General features: G+C 36.5%; 1 protein-coding gene across 1 annotated transcript in view; it reads left to right on the plus strand.

The window, feature by feature from the left end:
* Positions 1–24,279, plus strand: part of NPAS3 (neuronal PAS domain protein 3) — a 589,216-nt gene that overhangs the window by 389,656 nt on the left and 175,281 nt on the right. The window contains exon 4 of the mRNA XM_041395897.1: positions 23,035–23,124. Coding sequence (XP_041251831.1) covers positions 23,035–23,124 — 90 coding nt within the window. The remainder of the gene's footprint in view (positions 1–23,034; positions 23,125–24,279) is intronic.

Here is a 24,279-nt window from a genome sequence, read left to right on the forward strand (position 1 = left end):
CAGTAAATTAATGCTGACACTGTAGGGCCGATAGAAGATTTGAATAGCAAACACTCCCCTAGTTTTTTTGAAAAGAAATAGCTTTAACCACAGAAATGTTCTGTCCTTCTGACTGCATTTATCTTGCTGATTAGTGATAATGGAAAATCTAGCAACAGTTTATTGCAGAATATTGGAAACCCTCCAGGCAGTCAGTTGAAGAAGCAATAGCCCCTCAAAATAATATAGGTAAGTCTGTCTATGAGTCAAGGGGCAGCATGAGGATGCTGAAAAAAGTTAAAGCTTAATAGTTAAAGACACTAAAATAAGTCTCCTAATGATAGGGATAAAGCAGCATGACATCTTTAAACTGGGCTGCTAGATGAGTTTAGTTATTCTTTCTTCCCAGTAATTTGCACAATGTTAGTTCTTTGAATGCAGAAGCAGTGCCTTGAAGATTTTTTTAATCTGTCAAAGACAGCAAGTCTTTATGAGTGAGCATACTTTGATTTCTCTCTTTTTATTCTATATATGTCTGTATTATGAGTATATATAAAAGTGATGAAGCAAATGAGTTACAAGTTAGAGAACAGTAAGTTTTTTTCTTCTGTCTTCTCTTTAGCATTTATCTTTTCTATTGGAAACTCTTGTAGTGAAAAGGCCAACCATCTAAGGGTGAAATTCACCCCTCTGCAGCAAGCCAGCACAAGGTCTGCACACTCTTAAAGTACAAGTCTTTTGTTGTTGTCATGTTTTCAGTAGATTCTGATTTTTGATGTCTTTGCTGTTTCTGTAACTTGTTATTTCTTGGGGGGTTTTTTCCCCCTTGTGTATAGTATATATACAGTAGCAATATCTGTTGCTGTTTTGAGTGAGACTTGCTATCCAGTTAGTCTGGTGTGTTGTCCCCCAAATAGCCTGTAGTCAATACTTTGCAGGAAGTGCAGGAAATGTCAGACTAGGTAGGTCTAAGTTAATCTATCCATTGTTAATTTTTCCCCTAAGTCCTTATATTCAGAGGTTATCTTAATAAACCCCACATGTGAAGTTAATGTTGCTTACAAAATCTGCCTTTCCTGCAAGGGCTTTCACTACTTCAAATTCCCTACGTATAAATATGTAGCTCCAAATAAAAAAGCTGTTGGACAGTTGAACTCTGTGGTTGAATATCTCTATTCTCACAGTTTACCAGAAGAAAAGTGAATGTTGCAAACAGCAAAGGGCTGTTATTTAAGGCACTATCAAAATTTTGTCCAGCTCCTGTAAAAATATACCTATGTCCACTGAGAAGAATGTATTATCTAGGTTTCTGTAAAAACTGAAATGTATTTCAGATTATATCAAGTTTGTTGGCATCAGTATTTACACTGTTCAGTATTCTGCCTCTTGGTGTGACTAGGGCAAGAAATGTGAAGATATGGCTGGAGTGTACTTGGGGCTAGCTCTGGAAACCTTAGCAAGCTCCTGGTGACTGCTTAGAGTCACAAATATAGATAACACAAGAAAAAGAAAATTTTTATCACCACCTACTACATAAAGCTTCAATTCACTAGTTCTCATTCAGTGCCTAACTAGTGCTGCTGTTTTCTTATTTATTGTCCTATATCTTAAAGTAGTCACAAAAGCAATAGTTCTTGGAGCGGGGTTCTGTAGAGTTGGGTGTCCAGTGTTCCTAGTCAGATTCTAGAAGTTTATCTAGTGTTTAGCAACATATTTTCTCTGAAGTTAACGTGGTCATATTAAGCCCATTATCCATTTATCTGCATTTGTTTCCTAAAGGTGGGAGACTGATTTTAACTGATCCCTGCTGCTTTTAAATCCCTTAATAGTGTAGACTGGCATCTGGGACCTCCTGTTCGACCCTCATCCTTTCAGGTATTCAGGCTGTGACACCACTTGCCATGTAGGGAATCCCTCATCACTCACACATTACTTTGGCAAGTAAATTGTGATTTTACTCTTTATTCCCAATGATGAGGAACTTGCTCCCTCCTGACTCTTGTAATTTTCACAAACACACACATACATGCATGATTTCTTTTTGCAGATGAACCTAGGTTGGTATAGCTGGAACATTTTCCAGTTCTACAATCGGGAATGTCTCACTCCTTTCATGAAGATAGCTAACAGGTTAGGATTCATGAAAAACTTCTCCAGAGCATCACCCAGTTGCTTAAGAGAAAATATTTAAAAGATTTAAATCTCACTAATATACAGCACTGATGTTGTAGAACTTAAGTTTTTCTGAAGTTGCCCCCAGTTAATGGGAACAGCCTTATTTACCTGATATCAAGCAGCTGGAATAAAAAACATGGGTGTATATTTACCCTTATGGCCTTTAAGTTATTTTTACTGTCATTGCTGGACTTTTGGGCATCTAGTAGTTTTGTTGGTACAGAACTTTAGCCTGTCCTTCAGTGTTATATACCATGGTTTGTGTTTCCTTTTGTTGGATATCCAATTATACTTGCGAAATTAGGATCCTTATCTAGTGAAGATAATTGTTGTATTCAGCATCGATCAGTGACAATAATGATGTGGGCACTGTTAGAGGCTACATCTTCTCTCTTATTCTACAGCTTTACAAGGTAATTTTGAAAAATAAATTAATGTTTATGAAGCACTCGGATGATGTAGTGATGAGCATCACAGAAAAACCCACAAGGAAGCTTGCAATTCTGCCTTCAGAGAATGGTTTGCATAGAATTCAGTAAATAAGGCCTAGGGCCATACATTGAAGACTGAGGAGAAAACAAAATACCAAATAGCTGTTCATTAAGGCAGCATTATTTATTACATGCAATAAACGAGGCAGGAGTTCCAGTGGAATGCTTTTTTACTTTGCAGCCCTCAACTTTACAATCTTAATGCTTTTCTTTTTGTGTTGTTCTGGATGTAATTTCTTATGGTCTACTAATAAAAATGGAAAAGTCAACAAGTCTTGCTGAAGCCAACCTAGTTTATTGGAAGTTGTACAGTTTTAGGATAATTACGTGTATTTTTGCCATTTGAAAAGAGTAACTAAAATAAATTATAATTTTCTCTGTGGTCTAGTATGAGAAGCCTGGATATTAGAGAAAAATTCACAGACAGAGTGGCCAATCACTGGAACAAGATCCCCAGGGAAGTGGTAATGACCAAGCTTGTTGGTGTTCAAGTGTTTCAACAACTCTCATACGGTTTAACTTCCAGGTTGCCCTGTGTGTAATCAGGAGTTGGACACAATGATCCTCATGGGACCCTTATGGCTTAGAATATTTTATGGTGCTAACATTTGCCAATATCCTTCCTAGCTTTGCTGATACAAGAGCGGTTTGAATTGGAATTTGTGGGAGCCATTCCAATTTTTGGAAAGAAATCTGCTATAGTGGGAAAATATGTCTCAGTTCTATTTCATGGTGCCTAAATAATCTAGCCTATCTCTTCTAGTCTTCTCTCCCACTTCCAATATTCATCTTCCCAGTGGCTCACACTTGCTTGTTCAGCCTGTCAGCATTTCTCACAAACTCCATTTCCACTCTTTTTACCAGCCCTAATCTTCTATCTGCATCCTAGATACTTAACAGATCTAGCTCCACTTGCTTAACTCCTTCCTTGCCATGTTGGGTCATATCAAAGATTCATAACCCTCTAAATATGGACAAGGTGATTTGAAGCTCTTTTCTCAGATTATTAAAGAAGCCCAAATCTTTTTGGCTCCTAGATTAATTAATCGTAGAGTCATTTGTATACTTATTCTTAAGGTGTCTTTCCATTAGTCAAGGGACTCCATTCCCTGCCCAGTCCTCTGCAGTTCTCTGCCTCATTCTGTTTCTCTTACAAAGAACCTGATTCATGCATCTGTCCTACTTAGGCATGACAGGTTCTTCTTCCCATGGAAGGCATGTGACGAGGCAAGTGCCAGGTGTTAGTTCTAAGGGAGATATACCACTGACCTAGTGAAAATTAGAGGGGAACATGCAAGATCTGGTCATATGCCAGCAGTCTCTAGCAGTAGTTCTCTGTGTTTAAATGGAATCATTAAGATATTTTTTGTTGTTGCTGTTGTTAGCTAGAAATTCTACAAGACTTATAAACTGGAGTTTTACTCAAGAAATCAGAAACTGGTAAAATGAGAGCAGATTTGAACAGAACAGTTTAAAAGAAAGATTATAAATTTTTTTTTTTTTTATTTTTTTTTTATTATTTTTTTTTTTTAGTATGGGCAATGTAATAGTCTCCCTACCACACTCTTGAAAATAATTAAACTAATTTGAGTGATTTTTCCCAGAAATTCAGCCTTCAACTGACACCAAAGAAATTACAAATCTAGAATCTTGCTTGTATAATGCAATGTATTCTACTCCATAAATTAAAAAATGTAAAATTTGGAAGATTAAAAAATAGAATAATAGAATAATTAAGTTTGGCAAACACTGCCAGGATCTATTTAATCCAGCCTTTGATTGGTGAAAACGCCAACATGTCAAATAAACCATGGCACTAAGTGCCATGTCCAGTCATTTCACCATCCCTGGAAATTGAACACTTCTAGGGATGGTGACTCCCACCACTTCCCTGGGCAGCCCATTCCAATGCTCAGTTACCTTTGCAGTGAAAAAATTTTCCTGATGTCTGACCTGAACCTCCTCTGGAGCATCTTGAGGCCATTTCCTCTTGCCCTGTTGCCATTTGTCTGGGAGATAAACCTGACCCCCACCTGGCTGCAGCCTCCTTTCAGGTACTTGTAGAGAGCAGTAAAGGGCCCCCATGACCTTCCTTTTCTCCAGAGAGCCATGGTGCATCCCCTGGAGGAGCCCCGTGCCAGAGCAGGTGGATGCCTGAAAGAAGGTTCTGACCTTGTGGGAAGCCCACAATGGAGCAGGTTCTTGACAGGGACCTAAAGACCCGTGTGAAAAGGGTACCATGCTTGAACAGTTTGTGAAGAACTGCAGCACATGGGAAGGTCTCATTATTGAAGAAGTTTGTGGAGGATTGTCTCCTGTGTGATGGACCCCATGCTGGAGCAGGGAAAGGATTCCTCTTCCTGAGGAGAAAGTAATGGCAGAAACAATGTGATGAACTGACCATACCCCCCATTCTTTGAGTCCCTGCACCACTGGGAGCAAGTAGGTAGAGAATCAGGAATAAAGTTAAGCCCAGGAAGAAGGGAGGGATGGGGGGAAGTGTCCTACTTCTCATTATCCTATTCTCATTTTGATTTGTAATAATTCATTTAATTTCCCTAAGTCAAGTCTGTTTTGCCTGTGATGGTAATTGGTGAATGACATGTCCCTGCCCTTATCTCAACTCATAAGCCTTTTATTATATTTTCTCTTCCCTGTCCAGTTGAGGAGGGAAGTGACAGAGCAGCATTGGTGGGTGTCTGACCTCCAGCCAGGGTCAAACCACCACACCTAGTCCTGCTGGCCACACTGGTTTTGATACAAATCAAGATGCCATTGGCCCTCTTAGCCACCTGAGCAGCCTTCTGGTGCATGTCCAGCTGGCTATTGATCAGCACTTACAGGTCCTTTTCTGCTTGGCCAGTCTTCAGCCACCTATCACCAAGTCTGTTGCATTGCATGGGGTTGTTTGTAAAGAAATAATTTATTAAAAACACATACATTTACTCAATGTTGTACTTTGCAGTAATATGTTCCAAAATAGATTTTTTTCTATATTGGTCAATATTTTTTTAGTTAGTCTTTGTACTTTGGGAAGATACTACCATGTCAGTTAAAAACACCATCACAGTAAGATGATGAAAAGGAAAATCTTCCTTGTAGCTCATTCTCAGCATTAGTTGAGGATTGTTTCCTGGTAATTGATAAAGCCTGATCACTTGGAAAAAAAAATATTCCTTAAGTTTCCCACTAGTGTTATCAGATACTCAATAGCACATGCATCTTGTATGCAATTACCAGATGTCTCTCCAAAATCCCATCATATTTATTTCATTATATTAGCAGATTGACATCTACTGTTCCCATTGAATTCTTATTATAAGCTAGGTGAGCAGGCTGAATCCATTTTAGGAAATGTAACCTTCATCATATATTTTACCCATGAAAACATTTTCTAACAAATTGTGCAGCAATGTCGAAAGGGGATAGAGCTCCTCAAAAATAAATCCTTTTCAAATTGCGTCAGTTTTGCCCTGGTTAACTAATTTTGTGTAATGCCCTCCTGAACATCCACGGGAGTAACTGAGTAAAGCAAGGAGTCCTGCACCTGTTTATTTCTATAGAATGTTTATATACTTATCTAACAGTCTGAAATAATGCTTATTATGAAGTTGACACTCCAATAAATTTTCACATTGGTGATATATATATACACATATATATATACATATACATCATCATGTGCTAAATTTCTGTGACTGATATTAACATAAATGGGAAAGCATTTGTCTTACCCAAGACAACAACTTTTTTTTCCTTTCTTTTTTATTACTTCTGTTTCCTATGGTAGTATTTCTTGAGATATTTGTAAGGGGAAAGGGTTTGTTCTGTGACAGCAGATTTTCATGCTGAATGACTTTGTATTTTCTGTTGAGAGCTGTTCAGTGTTGACCACTGTAAGAGCAGAGTACTGTAAGATTTTTTCTCTTGATTTCCATACAACCACTTTTTCAACGCTGTGCCTTTGACTGCCATCTGAACAAGTTCACACAGCTAAACAGTTTGAGCAGTGTTTTTCTAAATTGCTGCAGAAAGTCTGAAGCAATTTCTAAGAGAAAGAATTAAGTGTTGCACAGATATGTTCAAGAAGATGTGGGAAAATTTACCATTTTGTGAAGTCTGCCATTTTTCACACACACTTTTAGACACAGCATCGATCTTTGTAAGCAAGGAATGAAAGGTATCCCTGGCAAGAATAGGTAAGTAACAGTTTGGGAAAGATCCTTCAGAAGAAAAGAGATTGTCCTTCTTAATATATGCTTCAGTTCAGACATTGCCAAATCTCTATTTGATCTGACTCGTGTACTTGCCATGTAAGCTGCTCTGGAGATGATATTATCTGTGGGCTTTTTGAAGTACCAAATAATTTTTGGATGCCATAACTTTATATTCACACAAAAGTCTGCAACGGGTTGGCATTTATTCTGTGAAATTATTTACTAGAAGTGCAACTTAGTAGTTGTCTCCCTCTTTTTCTTCAATCTTGTCTTAAACTCACTTTCTCTTGCACATTTTTGGTCCTTCTGTTCTCTTTTCAATGCTTGTTGTTCTGTTCCCCTTTGTTCCTCATTCTGTCCTTTATAATCATTATATTTTCTTATTTTCCGTTATGTTTTCTATAACTATAAGTGAGCTTTAGCTTGTTCCTGCCGTTTTGAGATTTACTCCCTATCATTGGGTTTTTTCTAGTATTTTTGTTAGACCTTCAAATCTTCCTCCTTTCCATCCCTCAAATCCATCAAATTCATGTCCTTCCAACACATGCTGGAACTGACTCCAAAGTTTTAACCCTCTGGATTCATGCGAAGTGCACTGTATCCTGAAGGCAGGAAGGAGGACCAAGAGATGTGAGCTTGATCTGGCTCAGCTTGATCAGTAACTCTAAACATGTGAATATTCTGAATTAGTGGAGGAGATGCTAAAGCAATAGCTAAACAAGCTACACAAAGTTTCACATTATAAGATCTTATTAATTTCCAATAATAATTAAAAAAAAATCCCAAAAGAGCAAAAAAGAGAGAAAATAGCCAAACGTGTAGAGCAGTCAGTGTGTAATCTCATGCACAAGATGGATATTGTGTTTTAATTCTAAGACCTGCGCTCTGATCGTGTAGCTAATGTCATATCTTAACTGGAGGTGTTTGTGGAACACTTTTTATTCAGAGAAGTCAGGGTTTTAGTCCATATTTCTAGTTCAAAAACCTGGCATTCAAAAACCTGTTTGACCCATCTCTGGGACCATGCAGAACGTCCATCGTAACTGGAAAAGGGAACCTTGGTCACTGTATTATGCAAGTTTTTCCATTGTGTCTTGGCAAGAATCTATAAATTTGTAATTTTAACTGGAATAAATGTGTGACATTACCAAGGCCAATAGTGTTAGGCAGGTGATAAACCTTCAGCCTCCTACAGGTGAGAAATGTACGCATGTATGTAGTTCATAAAATGTTTTATAGAGCATGTTGCTTTTAAAAGGAAAGTAACTGCTGTGGGACCAGCTGTTAATGTAGATCTTACTTACAGGACCTTAAAAACACAGGCCCTGATAAGCAATGTTTATTTAAATTCTTTAGCTGAACATACACTAGAAGTCATAATGACACAACTTAATGAAATTTGTTCAAAGGTTTATGTTCAAGTTGAAAATGTTTTATGTTTTTCAGAAATTGATATTTTTCCTTCAGACTCTGTCCTGCTCTCACATTGTCTCACAAACACACTCATATTTCATTGTTTTTTTCCTCTGGATGCTGTGTGAGCCATTAATTATTGACTTTTCTTCTCTTTGAAAGAGTATCTGCCCACATAGTTAAAAAGCAATTGTCTGTAGATTTCATCTTCTCCATGCAGACATATGTGGGTGAGGAGTATTTAAACTGGTTGTAAACTCTAGGAAATAACTATCAATTCCCTCATTGCTGAAGACAGATTCAGGAAAAGGATCAAAACTGAAGAGAATATGAGATTTTCCAATCTAAGAGGGACAAAAGAATGTGATGAATTCCCAAGATTATTGATGTGTTTGTTCTGTTTCTCCCAGCTATGTATTTGTGTGATTTGTGCCTGTTTGGCCCAATATGCTGCTGGCTAAGAACTATTGTAGCTGTATTAAGAGTTGTGCTGAGTTTTGGAAGACTCAGTACTGTTACTGGAAATACTGGTTACATAGCTTTCAGACCCCTTTGAGCACACCACGCTCCATAAGGACAGCCCATGTATTCCTTTCCAACCCCATGTTGCAAGTAATGTAAAACAAATTGCTAGCAGCCTTGTGGTAAAGGAGAATGTTTCTCTCTGGTAGTCTTTCTTCTCTGTTTCATGTTGCTCTTTTTCACACATCTCTTTCTCTGCATATGGGGGTGGCAGAACATAGGCTTACAGATAATTGAGCTTGCTGTTTGTTTCCTGACGAGCTCCCACAAACATATTTTTAAATCCTTGAATTTGGGTTGCTGGCTGCGAAGTTGCATATATTTGTGTAATATATATCACTTCATTCCATCTACACTTACCATTTTTTTCTCCAGAGTGAAATTCATACAGTGTTTTGTGTTTGCTATAAATACACATCTCAGCTGTATTTCTATCCTTTGTGTCAACATTAAAATTCCCTTGTTCTATGTTTAGCTTGAATAATTACCAAACCATTTGCAATTAGAACTCTAGGATATGACCTCACAGTGATTTATTCCTTCGTTTCTTTCTGTATTTAATGCATTTCAGATACTGAAAATACCAAATCTTTGTCCTTTTATTTTGATGTTTATCAGTAATGGAAACATTCCAAAACAATCAGCCAAATACCTATGCTTTGTTCATTTATTGCCTTCTCTGAAGATAAATTGACTGTACTCAACTCTCTTCAGCATTTTTCTTCACCTAGATATTATTGCCTTGTGCAGCCACCCCAAGGTGACTGTTATCACTTAATTAAATCCTTGCACGCTGGGAAGAAAAAACAACATTGTTCGTTCATAACCCCAAGGAGGTGTGCTTTTTTTTTTTTTTTTCTTTAAGCCACTAAGCTTTTTCCTTGTTTTATTAACTTATTCCTGGCTACAGCAAGACATACTTTGTTGATGAGCAAAAGGTTGTATTAGCTTTTTATTTTCTGGGTAAACTTATCTTTTCTCTGGGAAGAAAACTGTGGGCATTACAAGAAAGAAGAAAAATGGGATCTCTCCAAACCCTGCAATTCTAGTAAAGGTCTGTGTAAACATCAAGCCAGTAAAGAGAAACAGGGGAGTAGCAGGAAGGAAATGAGAAAATAAAATGCAAACATAAAATTGGAACAAGACAAAAAAATAAGATGACGTGTATATACACAGAGAAACTACTGCAGTGCTAAGGGAAAATTGGCATAAGGAATAGTAATTCTGAAGAGAAAAATATATCAGGGCTCTTTATGGTACTGTCTAGGGCAGCATCTTTTTATTAGCCTCTTGGTTAATGTCCTCTCTCTGTCTATTGATTTTAGACTACATAACACTTGCTTTTACCTTTGCATTTTCTTTTCTATAATGCATAATCCTCCCTGAAAACTGTAAGAGGAAATATTGCAGATGAGCCAGTCATTGAATATGTGAGATCTGTGATTTGTTTTTAAGTTGTTTCAAGCACAGTATTTCATACGAGAAAGTTCATTTGAAGTAGTGAGTTGCCAGAATACGTACAATGGTTTAGATGCATATTGCTTATTTCTAGTCCATTAAACGTAGGACCAGAAAATAGGTTTATCTACTCTAAAACTGGGGCTCAAGCAACCATATGTATTTGTTCATGATGCTGAATCATTTTGACACCTGCTGTGTTCAACAAGCATTTGCAAATAATAAATGTGATTTGAAGCTGTGGTATTTGCAACAGCAGTTTATGATACCATTTTTATAGAAGCATAACATTTCAGTGAGTGATAAGACAGAGCTTTTAAGGAGTTGGATAATCATGATTTTTGGAATTAATCACTTATTATCTGTAGACAGTAATTATTGTAAGTCAGAGACAGTAGTACAAGTTCATATATGAGACACAAAATATTGATAGATTTGTGCAGCTTTGCTCCAAATCCATTATGTCTGTACTTTGTATCAGAAGTTAGTCTCTGGAAATTCCCTTTGCCTGATAAAGTTCCACCCTAACTTCTGGGATTTCTTTTTATTCTGTGCATTTAAATTCTATTCTGTGGCTTTGCAAATCAGATTTTACAATGTTTATACAGCTTAAATTTCTGTCTTAGAAATAAAAAATAAAAATCTTTCAGTTTACCTTTGCAGATTAACAGAAATGCTTTCCAATCTGTGTGCAATGGATTTGCCATCCACATATTTTAAACTACACTCAGGGTTTTTTGTCTAATCTATTTTGTCTTCAAAGCCTGTAGATTTATAGTTATCTGCACATCTTATTGAATATATTTAAAAGATAACTGAATCCTCTTTTATTTGGAATAAAGGCAATATATTGCAAATTCATCAAGACTTTGGTTTGGTTTCAGATTGCTATTAAAGAGTGGTTTAGGAAACACTAATTCTGCAGTGAATTAGGTTTTGGTGTTAACAGAGTGAGATTCTTCAGAAGGAGACAGTTTTGGCTTGGTAAGAGATTTTTTAGGAGTTTGCTGTAGGTAGGATCTGATTTGTAAATTTGGGACACTAATTTGAAATAGTTGTTGTATGTACATACTTTCTGTTTGCTTTCCAAAACTGATTTTGTCAGATTTTTTTCTTTCCTTGTTCATTCCCTATTGGAAATTCTAGTTCTACATTTCTTGTATTATATTATTTTTTTATTAATTTTCTTACTAGTTTTTGATATCAGTGGGTGGTATAGCAACTTCATTGAAGGATTGGAAAATGGCATAGGAAACCTGTGAGAACTTGATTCCAACAAGGTTTAGGTGTAAATATATTGCAAGATATATTGCAGTTTGAAACAAGGATGATTTAAAGTTTCATATGCCATTAATGTCCATCTTTTAGGGGTCAAAAAGTGTTCTGAATTTCTAAGCACTCTAGTGTGTTTATTTTATTTTCCATTAAAATTTTAATTTAGAAATAAACCCAGACTTAAGTACAATAGGAAATCTCCTCAAGCTGAATTGTAATCCTGCTAAGGATTGTAACTAGGCTGAAAAAACTGTTTAGATTTTAAAGCCTAGTCAGAACTCAAACAATCTTCTCAGATGTGGAAAACATTTGGTTATATTTCTGTTGCAGTTATCTTGTGTGTGTGTGCTTCTGCTCTTTCCCATCTGGTTTGAAACCAGAGTCAGGGAATGACTGATAAAATACCATTTCTTTTTCACTATAGTGACTGAAAACAGATTGAAGAAATTCAGATATATGTCGGAACTCATTAAAGCATGACCACTTAAATTTATTTATTTTAAGTTGGAGGGGTTTCTGCCAATTAAAATGGCAAATTTACATGCAGAAGTCTATCTATACCACTTCTGTTTGGTGTGGCAGGCAGCATGTTCATTTGGGCATGGCAATGGAACTGAACTGCAAAGAGATTCACATGGCAGCATAAAAAACCCTGGCAGTGCAATGTGACAGGAAAAGGGGTAATAGTTTTAAACTAAAAGAGGGTAGATTCAGAGTAGATATGAGGAAGAAATTTTTTATGATGAGGGTAATGAAACACTGGCACAGGTTGCCCAGAGAAGTTATGGATACCCCGTCCCTGGAAACATTCAAAGTCATGTTGGACAGGGTTTTGGGCAACCTGATCTAATTGATGTCCCTGTTCATTTCAGGGAGGATGGAGATAGATGTCCTTTAAAGGTCCCTTTCAGCCCAAACCACTCTATGATTCTATTTGATTTTGGCTTAATGTAGTTTTTCAGTGATTTAAAGAAAGGGAAAAAGATGGAGAAAAGGTGAAGAACATGTATGTTATTGCTTAAGGTTTTAAAATAGACAGTTCTGAAGACAGGAGACAACTGCAAATATATGGAACTTTGTTGTATTATATGATTTTTCTTTAGTAATTTTAATACTAGTTTGTGATATCAGTGGGTGTCTTCATTGCAGAATTGGTAAATGGTGCAGGACACTTCTGAGGGAGAACTTAATTCCAACAATGCTAATCTTGAAATGTATGACAGCAGAAAGAAGAAAAACATCACAGTGAAAGCAAAAAAGCTGGGATGCTACACTCACACTTTAAAAACTCTATGTGTAAAGCATCATAATAAGAAATTAGAAGTGTTTCCTTGGTTTTCCCTGGGTGATTCTGAATAACAGGAAAATGGTGCTAACATTTGATTTGGCAAGAGGATTTTCTTTCATCACTTTCATTTATGGAGGCACTTTTACCACAGTCATATTAGGGAGACTAAGCTTCAGGTCTCTTACAAATTGGAGTGAATCAGATAGTAACAGAGGAGAGCAGTCATGTCAGTACCTACTTGGGACACAAGATACAACATATAGATTGTTGACATGTGCAATAAATGGTGTTAGGATTGGTGATGTCAAGACTTATTCAGGGCTCTTTAGATAATGCAGTGTTGTGGATTACTGGCACAACAACAGCTACTGTACTCTGCACTTTTAAGGAAGTCTTGAGCACCCTTTGATGAGCAGGTTACTGATACTTTATGCTGCAGCTGATCCAGGGCACCCCTTAAGGGAATAGCATAATAATTAGGCTGCACACTAAAACCCTGTGTAAAAATACAGATGAACATTTTCTGTCTCTAAAAGGAAAAAAATACTATTAGTTGAAACCTTGTGTTTCTGGCTTCTGGACAAACCATAACTCACTTACCAGTCCCCACACTAGAGAATAGGATTTTATTATGGAAATAGAAACAGACCCTTAATTATCACAGCAGTCAGAGGTGCCACTGTAATATATTAGCTTGTATTTTAAAAAGAGTATAAACCTTTTTCATTGGAAGAGCTGCTCTGTGTTGTTGATATGCTTGAATTTATGCAATGAGCTGGTGAACAGCAAAATCCATACTTATCTTTATCAACACAGGCATTAGAGGTGAGCTTGGGAAAAAAAAAAAGAAGAAAGCAAAGAGGGAGGGAGGGAGAGAGAAACACAGTATTTCTGCATAGCCTAGGGTGAGATTAGAGACCTGTTGATGGCAAACCTACATACTGTCTTCTCACCTGGTCTCATATTCCAGCTGTGAAACAGAAGTGGAAGGTCAACAAAGCAATAGTGTTTTGTAGTGGCAAACTGAGTTGATTTCCTCACATTCATTCAGGACCAGACCTCCAGTTCCCTCAGGATAATTGATTTCACATAAATGTGTATTTCCCACTTCTGTGTGAAATGTACTTCTGGACTGAAGCACTGTAAGCTCAAAACCCTTGTACAAAGTATTGCAACCCAGCATCAAGATATCATAAAGATATCAGCTTTACTGTGAAGAATGTTATGTTGTGGATAATTATTTCAGGGGAAGATTTTAAAATATTTTTATTATTTATGAAGTATCCAATTTGTTTCGGAAATTTGTTTGTCCCATGTAGTTGCAGTGTTCCTGTGTTCCCTGCACAGCTAAGTGAATGGAAATCTAAGCTTCTTTGAGAACCAGAATAGCACAGCATAGTTTTGTGTAGATTTGCATCCTGTCTTCTACTGATTTTTGTGCCTTAAGACAGTGTAACCTGAGTATTTTTCAGTGTTCAGGACATTTGAAAGGTCTGTGTTCCATGATGTCTAATAGAAACTCATAGTCCAGCTTTTACTGCTGCAAATCGTCTCAGAGGTCTCATCTCAATTTTAAATCCATTTTTTCTAAACCTGTAGGAATTTCTCTAAGACCTCTGTTAAACTTGGAGAAAACTAACCATGGATTTGAATGCTGTTAGTGGGGTAGGTAGACAAAGACATGCAGAGTAGATGAAACAATCTTCAGAGTTGCAAGAACTGCTTCAAAATACAAACCTTAAGGGGTTACAGTTTTGTGGGCTTTTTTCCTCTCCCTTTTTTTCCCATGTCTCAATAAACCCATATTCTAGTAAATAGCATGTTCTGATTTGTGTCAGTCCAGATTTGAGGATTCAAGTCACAAGATTAGGGATTCAAAAGGCAGTAACAATTCTGGAGGCTTCTGTGTACTGGTTTTTAGTGGAAAAGCGAATGGCTGCTTTAATTTAGCGCAGCTGTCTATGCATCCTGGAAGACTTCAGAGGGAATGTGTGGTGGAGCTGCTCCACACTCCCATAGGTGGAGGAAGAATGGGTATAGCTAAAGGATCTCCTGCATTAGTTCAAGGATTAATGACAGCTGGAGGAACTCTTAGCAGATTAGGACCAGATTCTGTCTTCTTTGCCTTATAACATGGAATAAGAGGCTGAAGATAAGAACATGAGTTTTTAATTTTTTTTCCATGTAACTTAAAGGGTTACAGTTAGAAACAGCACTGTGTTGGGTAGACTATGGATTTATTCTTAATGTTCTATGTTCTTATTATATCTGTATTCCATTGTCTGGAAAGTATTCTCAAGATGTTCTTCTTTCAAGAAGAGTATAAATCAGAATGATATGCTAGTCAACTCAATTCAGTTTCTCATTCAAATCTATTTTGGTTGTATGTATTGCCATCTAATAGATTAAATATGCTAAACACAAGCCCCTCATCCTGTTCTTCCTTGAACACAACCTCTCTGCTTCATATGTATGAAATTGTGTGAGGCAAGTGAGAACACATATTCAGGTCTGGATAGAGGTCGAATTCTAGCAAGCCAATTGTCAGGATCAATCACCACAGCGTCTGAGTACCTCTTGAGTGCGCAGATGATATTTTAAGAGTGAAATTAACTCTTTATAAAAAATTCTTCCTTTTAGTTTTTTCACCTAGGTTTTTGGACAACTGATATTTAGCTACCTTTATCTGTTTGCTTTTACATAGTGTCAAGTTGTGTAGATTGACAGAAAAGCTAACCAAACATGCAAATACACAATGAATATAAGATCAATTTGAATTGAGCTTACATAAACTGAAATATTTATACGTGGCATAAAAGGGCTTCAAATTTGCAGCTTGGGAAACAATAACATTCACAAAAATGCTTTTTGTTCCCACAGTTAGTTTTGCTTCCACTTGCCCAGTGTTTCAGTCAGATCAGGTTCCCACAATCTCTTGCTGTGTGGTCTGAGGTGCGGGTCAGGAGACTCAAGCCCTCACTCTGCCAGCTCTGTGTATCTTAGCTCCTGCTGCTGCATCACCTTACTCTTTCACTTTTGGCACTTATTTAGTGAATTTTATGCAGGTACATACTTTGTCAAGTCCTTTACTCAGGGCAGCACCTCTCAGTGCAGAAATGCATAGCTGATTGTAATATTTGTACCACCAAAGGGCAGGAACCACTTACATTCAAACACTATGTATTCAAGACAAGGGCAGTCCACAGATGTACACTTAATCCAGACCCAAAGTGATCACTTTCTCAAGGGGAGAGATACATAATGTAATCTCTGTATGACAAGTCTCACCCTAAATAAATAAACCTGATTGCATTACGTAGCATGCAGTTATTGACATCACAATCTCCTGTCCAAAGGGTCAGGAACCAGCACTAGGAGCTCTAGGAATCGTAAATAATGAAAGGTTAGAAACTCATCAGAAATCTTAAAGATAAAAGTTCAGTACTTTAATACATGACTTCACAGGGTGGTTTGAGATTATGCAGCAATATAGAATGGCCTTCTAGAAAAAATATTTCTGTATATGGGGTAGAGATTCCTAAAAGTCATTTATTGCTTTTGTACTCAAAAAATTGTCAAACTCTTAAACTCAGATTTTTTTTTGAACATCCATCACTTAGAAATTTGTAATCTTGCTGTGATTCTCAAACTTACCTCTGATACTTGTCAACATATCATCAGCAAACAGTCCAGGGAATACATCTTAAGAACTCGACTGCCACCTTTAAATATTTTTCTTGCCTCTAAACTTTTCTACACTTTCTACTTTTGCAATCGTTCTGTTCTGGAATAACATAAGCTTTTTTCTAACCAAGTAGTAAAACTGCCGCTGCAAATTTTTGCTGTTTTGGATGTATAAACATATTTATTCTGTAAGTCTGCAAAAGACGCATCAAGGGAATCAGTAAAGTTTACTCCTCCTCCTTCATTTCTTGGCTTTGAGCTGTAAAGCAGACCTCCTTATTATTGACAAATTTATTTTTTGGCACTCCCTTGTTGTCATAAATTGCATCCTGACCACACGAGCAAAGAGCACGAAAATGACAAATTAGGAAGCTGGCATCAAAGTCCGTGCTAACCACATCCTTTGAGTTTGTACCCTTACCTCATCTCTTTTACTGTAGTTGTTTTGGTGCCAAATGCATGCTGCCTTGTTGCCAAGTATGTGTCATTAATTCACAAGGAGTCTATGGTCATGTAGCCATATAAGTGTTATGGTGGACTGTGATTGAAAAAATGGCAGCAGTATGAGAGTTGAAAACTGGGATTTCTATGTGTTTTATGTTGGAATTTTTGCTCAGTGGCAAAAAGCTTGTAGCCCAAGGAAGGCTGAAATAATTCCTATGTGTTTTTAATTTTTTTTATTTGGGCTTTTGTTTGGAGGTGGATTTTTTGTTTTGTGTTGTTTATTTGGGGTTGGTTTGTTTATTTGTTTGCAAGGGATTAAAAAGATGGAAGAGGACAAATAAAGCTTTTAGAGATTTGTGTAAGTCATTAGATGATCAAACTTCAGTTGCTCATTTTTATTCATGTGTATCAAATGTATCCCATGTAAAATCCTATTTCCCAGCACAATACTCCAATTGTCTCATAGTACTTAATTGTGAAAGCCCAAGGTCAGATTTTCCACCTAAGTAGTTATGCTTTTGCATGTTTGTTGAGGTTGCTGGAGGATATTGCTCTGATATCTTAATAATGAGAGCGCAGAAGATGGATACTGAGGCCAGATTTCTGTTAGCCATCATTTATGCCTTTTATTTCATTTTAACCCTTCATCCAAAAATGGTTGCCATATGGAAGTGAAACTTGCTTTTTTGTTTCTTTCTTTAGTAAATCATATTTTTAAGCCATGTTGTGACTCAATCGATAAATAAATAATGCAACTGTATGTACATTATAACAGAGGGCCTATGTTCTTTCATAAATGTCAGTTGCAACCAGTGCTTCCTCTCTTTTAAAAAGGGTGGAAGATTTTTGTAGTTATCAAATTTTGTATGTCTAATTGGTGACAGGCTTTGCCCTTAAATAAATGCTCAGGTCCAGTTATAATATCACTATGTTATAAGAATGAAAAATTCTAATTAGGATGATCTGTTTTCCAGGAAAAAGTTTAGTATATCAGTTAGTCTGTTTTATCAGGGGGAACATTACCTTCTCCAGCCCCTAACTCCTGCTCAGAGCCTGAATGAGAAAAGCATCACAGATGCATGCTGCATTGGACAAAGAACACATGCATGCATTTAAATCATGTATATCTTACTTTTTACTGATGTAATTGTGAAATATGTCCTTTTTGCATTCATAATTAGGGGGTGGAACAGATGGTGAAGGCTTAGTTTAAAATAATCTGTCATTAAAATAACCTAGCCTACTGGTAATTCTTCACTCTAACTGGAGTTTAGGTCAGGGTAACAGGGTTTTTTGAAGCATTGGAATACACTAGAAAGAATTAGGGTATTTCATGGGTAGTGTGAAATATGAGGATATTCTCCAGAAGGACACCGTAGTAAGACTCCAGTGAATTAAATTTGCCTGTAGTGGGAATATGCAAAAATGGCTGGGACAAAATTCCTCTGACAAATATAAATCCATTTACTATGATGCATTATACATAAGTGCATATTCGGTCAAAGTGGTACACTGGGTTTCATATCCTGAAAGGAAATAACCTCACTATGCTTCAAATACTATAAAAGGCAGTGAGTATTTTGGGTTAAAAACCTGTGCTTTACATTTTTGTATTATTCTGATGTCAGAGGATATATATTATAATAATTTGCATTATTGTTCTGGGGTGCTGTAGCTAGTGACTTTTAAATCTGAGTCTCACTTCCTTCATGTCTACCACATTAACTTGCTCGTATGTGACAAAGAAAAATTTGTATCAGTCCTGCCTGGCTAATTTAGAACAGTTTTCAGGAAAAGAAAACTGGTTCAATAAATCAGATACTTGCATGTCTTTAAAGCATTTATTTTAGTGTTCCCTTCAAGATTTCATTCTTTAACAGCTTTGAAGAGAGCATATAGATTTCAGCATGGTATTATGATAAATCTTCTTGAGGAGGGGCAAGCATTAACATTTGTGTCGGTTCTTTTTCATCTTAATCCAACCTTGGTTAATAATCAGAAAATTCTACATAGTGGGTAAGAAGATGTAATTAACCCTTTGACCCCAGAATCTTAATTGGTGCCTGTTGAAAACAGTGGGGCAGTTAAAAAAAAAATAAATTAAAAAGTAGCCTGTGGTGATTGAAACAGCATAATACATAATGGTTTTCTGAAATCAAAAGTAATAGAGAGCTTCAGCTTTAATCACATTTTGCATAAAGCCAATAAGTGTAGTTTTAAACAAGAAGTTGCCAGTCTACCTTAAATTGGATTGTGCTCAAAATTGGCATTTGGGGTCATCCTGACCCTTTCTCAGCTGCCACACTAGATGAGATAGGAGTAGGTTTATGACAGTCAACTTCATTTGCTTTAAACAATAAAAGAGAGAAATTAAGTCGAGAAAATTTTCCTTGTATTCATAGTCTCTCCTTCGATGAAAATAGGGCATTGCAAAAACCCAGTTACCTTTTCAGACCCTATTTGTATAGTATAGTTAACTCTGGAATGTCCAGAACAGAAATCCTTCTGCCTGTGAACTACATTGAAACTGTTCAGAAATTCTGGCTGGAAAGCACTGTGGTCCTCCTTTCAAAAGAGATATTTGAAATCTGACTCAATCCACTACCCTTCTCTCATTTATTTTGCCCTTAATTATACATAAGTGATATGAATCATACATCCAGATATTTCTCATTAAAACAAAATTGTTTGTGAATATGTAGTATCCAGCGGTCTCACATACTCTTCTCCAGTATATAACATAACCTGTGTTATGTTGCCTTGCACCTTCTCTGAAGTCTGCTGCTCTCTTGGCATGCACGAAGGACGTACGCTTTATGAAAAATTGAAAAATTTCAACACGCATTACTTAAATAATAAATATTCATAAATAATACCTATGAATAACGAATGAGGCAGTCCTTCAGAACTACTGTTTGACCTGTAAAAGGAACAACAACATTGTCACAAAAGTGGTCCGTCGCAGCCCTTTCATACTGGTGGGAGGAACTGCCTTGCATTGGAAGATGGCTATTTCTCCTCCTATTTTTATTGTCATTTTTCTTAGGTATTAGAACTTGAGCTTAGTACTTGGAGCTTTTGTTTTAAGGTCTTTGTATTTGGGGCATGAAAGGAGTTAGGTGTCCATTTCCTGTTAATCAGTGGCTCTTTCAAAATACAATTCAGTAAACTTCCTCATTTTGTTCTATTGAACAAAATGCTGAATTTGGTCAGTAGTTGAGCATAAGCATAGCTTCAGAGAGGTGGAAAAAGAAATTGAGAAAGAATGACCATGACTCATTAGTCTCAGCTGGCTTAATGAACAAATGTTATGTCACAGAAAGTGACTAATCACATCCAAAGGTGTTGGTGTGCTGCAGTGGCCCTGCCAGTCCTTTGGTGCTGCCTCCTCCGTTGCCTCCCTTGTAGAACTTGGGGGCAAAAGTAAGGAATATTCTTCCAGAAAGAAAGAGAAAAAAAGACTAAACAAGTAAAGCTAATAAATTAAAGGAGAGAATCACAATTAATGGCAAGGAAAAGTAGCAAGTGCTTAAGATGACTAACACTTCTCACTTCAACACCCTTCCAGTTGATGACTTAGAAACTTTAGCCATGGAGGCTGAAACTTCTTTGAACATGAACAGCTATGTCAGCTAGTTTGTTTGTTTATATTTTTCCAGCAAAACTGGTTTCAGACAATTTCAAAACTACACTGAGTGAAAAACTTCTGCCTAATCAATACTCAAAGCTTTCTTCAAACTTGTGTTTCATTAGGCCTGAATTCCTAAATAAGATGATGTGCATAAAGGAAGCAGAAAAGACATAAGTAACTCAGAGAATTATTCTTTCTGGTTCTTTGAAAACTTTGCCCAGATATGCCAGATAATTATACACTAATGCAGTGTGCTAAGCAGACCAGACCATAAATGTGCTTAAACTTTATGTCATTCTCTCAAGTAACAGAGCAAAGGGGCCACTCAAAAAGCTTCATAAAAAACTGAGAAGGGGGAACTTGTTTTTATATGATACACAAATAACCTATGAAACACCTTTCCTCAAGAGAGGAAGTGATCACAGTCATGCCAGCTGCTAAGAACAGGTTAGTAAGAAACCTCTGGTAGGCTTGTCATTGCCAGTATGGATATTCCACTGTTCTGAAGCATCTCTGTACATACTGTCACACCCAGGGAAGCTGACTGCTGCACACAGGCCTTTAGTCTGAGTCAGTGGGACAATTTCTTGTTGTTGGTGAAGAATGGAGTTCTGTGTAGGTAGCCAGGGAGACAGTGCTGTGGTTCTCAGCTCAACAGAGGGTTAAACCAGCTTCCTCAAAGGAACTCAGGACAGAGAATCAGGAATACTTTAAATAAGACCTTTAAAGATATGCTTTTCTGAGTAAGAGATTGTACATAGTGAGAGAGATCAGATGTGCAAAGGTTTTGATTGTCCTGGCATTGATCTAAGTTTGAACTTCACTGTTCCAAATTTTCCACCTGTTATTGATGTTAAAAATTCGAGGAAGTTATGTTAATAGTTTGAGAAAGAAATGATGATGATTTATAAGAGGCCATAAATTACTTGCATAATATAAATGTTTTACATGAAGGAGATCTATGCAGATTTACATTTTATTAATTCATAGATATAAATTAGAGTCTTTTTTAATGCAGTGTCTTTAGTGAGGGTTTGTTTTCCATTATGCGGTCTATTATTTTTAGAAAACTCAGATTTTGCACTAATTCCACCACCTACTACCTCAGAGAGGGGTGAACTTTTACCAAAGACAGCTTTTGACTAGCAGACTGTTAGAAAATAGTCAAGAAGCAGAAGAATAAAAATATTAACATCCCTCAGAAATCACAGTTGTGTATTTGCAAAGGAGTGATTACATGATTTTGTCATCATGTATCTCCATCAAATTTATGTGCTTTTCCCTTCCAAAACCAGGCTAATCTCTCAAATGCTACAGTTAATATTTCTTTTACACATTCTTTTATCACAAGGGGATATTTGGGATGGGATTTTTGGGATTTTTCCTTGTTCCTCCCAACATTTGAACTGTTTCATACTTTTTGAGCTGTTTTAGCATTTCTGGAATTTTGGAATTTCTGGAATTTCTGGAATTTTGTTAATTTACTTTTGCAACAGTCTATCATTTTTTGCCAAAAATCATCCTCATAAAAGGCAGAAAGGTAAAGACATGCATTGTGGATGAAGGTAGTTTCTTCCTAGTGAAGATTTGCTCCTATTCATAGAGGTATACTCCCTTCTGGATGTGCAGTGATTTACTCTGTGTCAGTTTAGAATATAGTCCTCTGTTTATTAACTGCACTCATGTTTCAAAGGGTATGCATTGATCACTGTAATTGTATTTTGGTTTTTGCAGTTGCAATGGAAACCACATCCAAAGACTTGAACCTCTCAAAGAAAAATCTGATCTAGACTTTTACACCAAAAGGATGAAATTTATAGCATTTCTAGAGACCTAAGCTGTAAACATATTTGACAGTAATCTGCTGATTGGCTTTGTTGTCTCACAAAAGGAAAATGGTGTGTGCGTATATGCGTGCATGTGCGTGCGTGTGTGTGTAATCCTCAATTAATTTACAAATTATTGAGGTCCACAGCGATTTGAGTGATGGCAGGATTTTGTTTTCTCCTTTTGAATTTTTGGAAATGGAAATTCTCTGCTTTGATTCTGAGCAATGGAGGGTTATTTTCTTTATATACACTGCTCAGTTGGAAGGTTATTTGTTTCCATTATTTGTTTCTTCATGAAAAAAAAAATGAACATTTAATTTTTTTAATTTTTTTTCTATCAAGCAAATGATAAAAATTTTATACAGTATATGGAAGATATAAGCATGGGAGAAAAATAACTTAGTAATAAACTTATCAACTTGGACTTAGTAATATACTCATATGATTTTTATTAGTATGTAGACAGAATACAAAGAAATTGTCTTAAGGATTCAAATTAAAACCACTCTCACAAAAGTCAGAATATTTTCCTCAGTTTATTCTGTGAAGCGTTTGTTTGAATCTATTTCTATTTGTAGTTTGTAATTCGTTATTAATCTATTCACTTTTTTTCCTTCTTATTCTGTAGTCCCTGGATGGATTTGTATTTGCACTAAATCAAGAAGGAAAATTTTTGTACATTTCAGAAACTGTCTCCATCTATTTAGGCCTGTCCCAAGTAAGTACATGCTTTCAATTCTAGTACATAACTGTGTATGATGCATTCTTCTGTTTTATTATTATTAAGGAAATAATAATTTGGCTTCTGTGTTTTCCATGGATTATTGAATTAGCTGTTTAAAGTTGCATCCTGTTCATCCTGAGACACAACTGAAAAATGTGTCGATAGTATTGAATGTTGAGGTGTGTAAGAAAACTTTTGGCCACAGAGGATCATTATTAATTTATTGAGAACAAATGAAGTTTCTTTTCTCAGTTTTTTTGAACTTTAAACCTCTATACCTGATAGGAAAGGGACACTCTAATAGTGCTTCCCTTGTGTCCTATTACTGGATGTTTATGGAGTGCCCTGCATTATCCAGGGAGCTGACACGATGACAGGGAGTCATTTGGAGTCAAGAAATGCTGAAAGAGGCCATTAAAATGTCTTGCAGGGAGGGTTCCAACAAGGACACATTTTGATGGTTTCACCAATGCTCACTAATATGAAAAGATGAATTTATAAAATATAGTAATTTGGGGGCTTTTGGTTTGAGATTTTTTTTTTTATTTAATTGCTGACAACTGTTTTTCAAAGATTAAAAGGCAGGACAGAAGTGGGGCAAAAGTTGGTTGTAATGCTTATTCCTGATCCTGCAGCATTCAGAAATGTTTAGCCAGGATAGCTTCTTTCTGCTTTCACTTAGAAATGAAGCAGAAATATTTTGCATGATGATTTTCAGAGAGGGACCATCTACTTCTACTGCAGTCAACCTGAGGAGGAAAAGAAAACTGAAATAATACTTATATCAGCTACTTTAAATTGGGACCCACACAGCTATGAGGAAGCAACTATTTGTATAGGCTACTTACTGTCAGTTTTGCTGGACCCAACCAACAATTAAATGAGAAATATTAACATTTAGTGACCAAAAAACCACTAATTTTAAATATTTTCAGGTGAGAATATGAATAGGGGCTCATTAAATCCTCAAAGAACACACAAGCAATTGGCTGTAATAAGTTCAGTAATTGTTATTTTGTGCTGGCTTTGGGAAACCCAATGATAGAAATGGAAACAAGAGCTGTTTCTAGCTCATATCAGTATTCTTGTCTCTCATTAAAGTCCCTCGTTTTGTAATAGACTTTAATCCCTGACTTAATCTGTTTGGGA

Source organism: Onychostruthus taczanowskii, unplaced genomic scaffold, assembly GCF_017590055.1.
Source record: "Onychostruthus taczanowskii isolate IOZ18803 unplaced genomic scaffold, ASM1759005v1 scaffold1, whole genome shotgun sequence".
NCBI lineage: Eukaryota > Metazoa > Chordata > Aves > Passeriformes > Passeridae > Onychostruthus > Onychostruthus taczanowskii.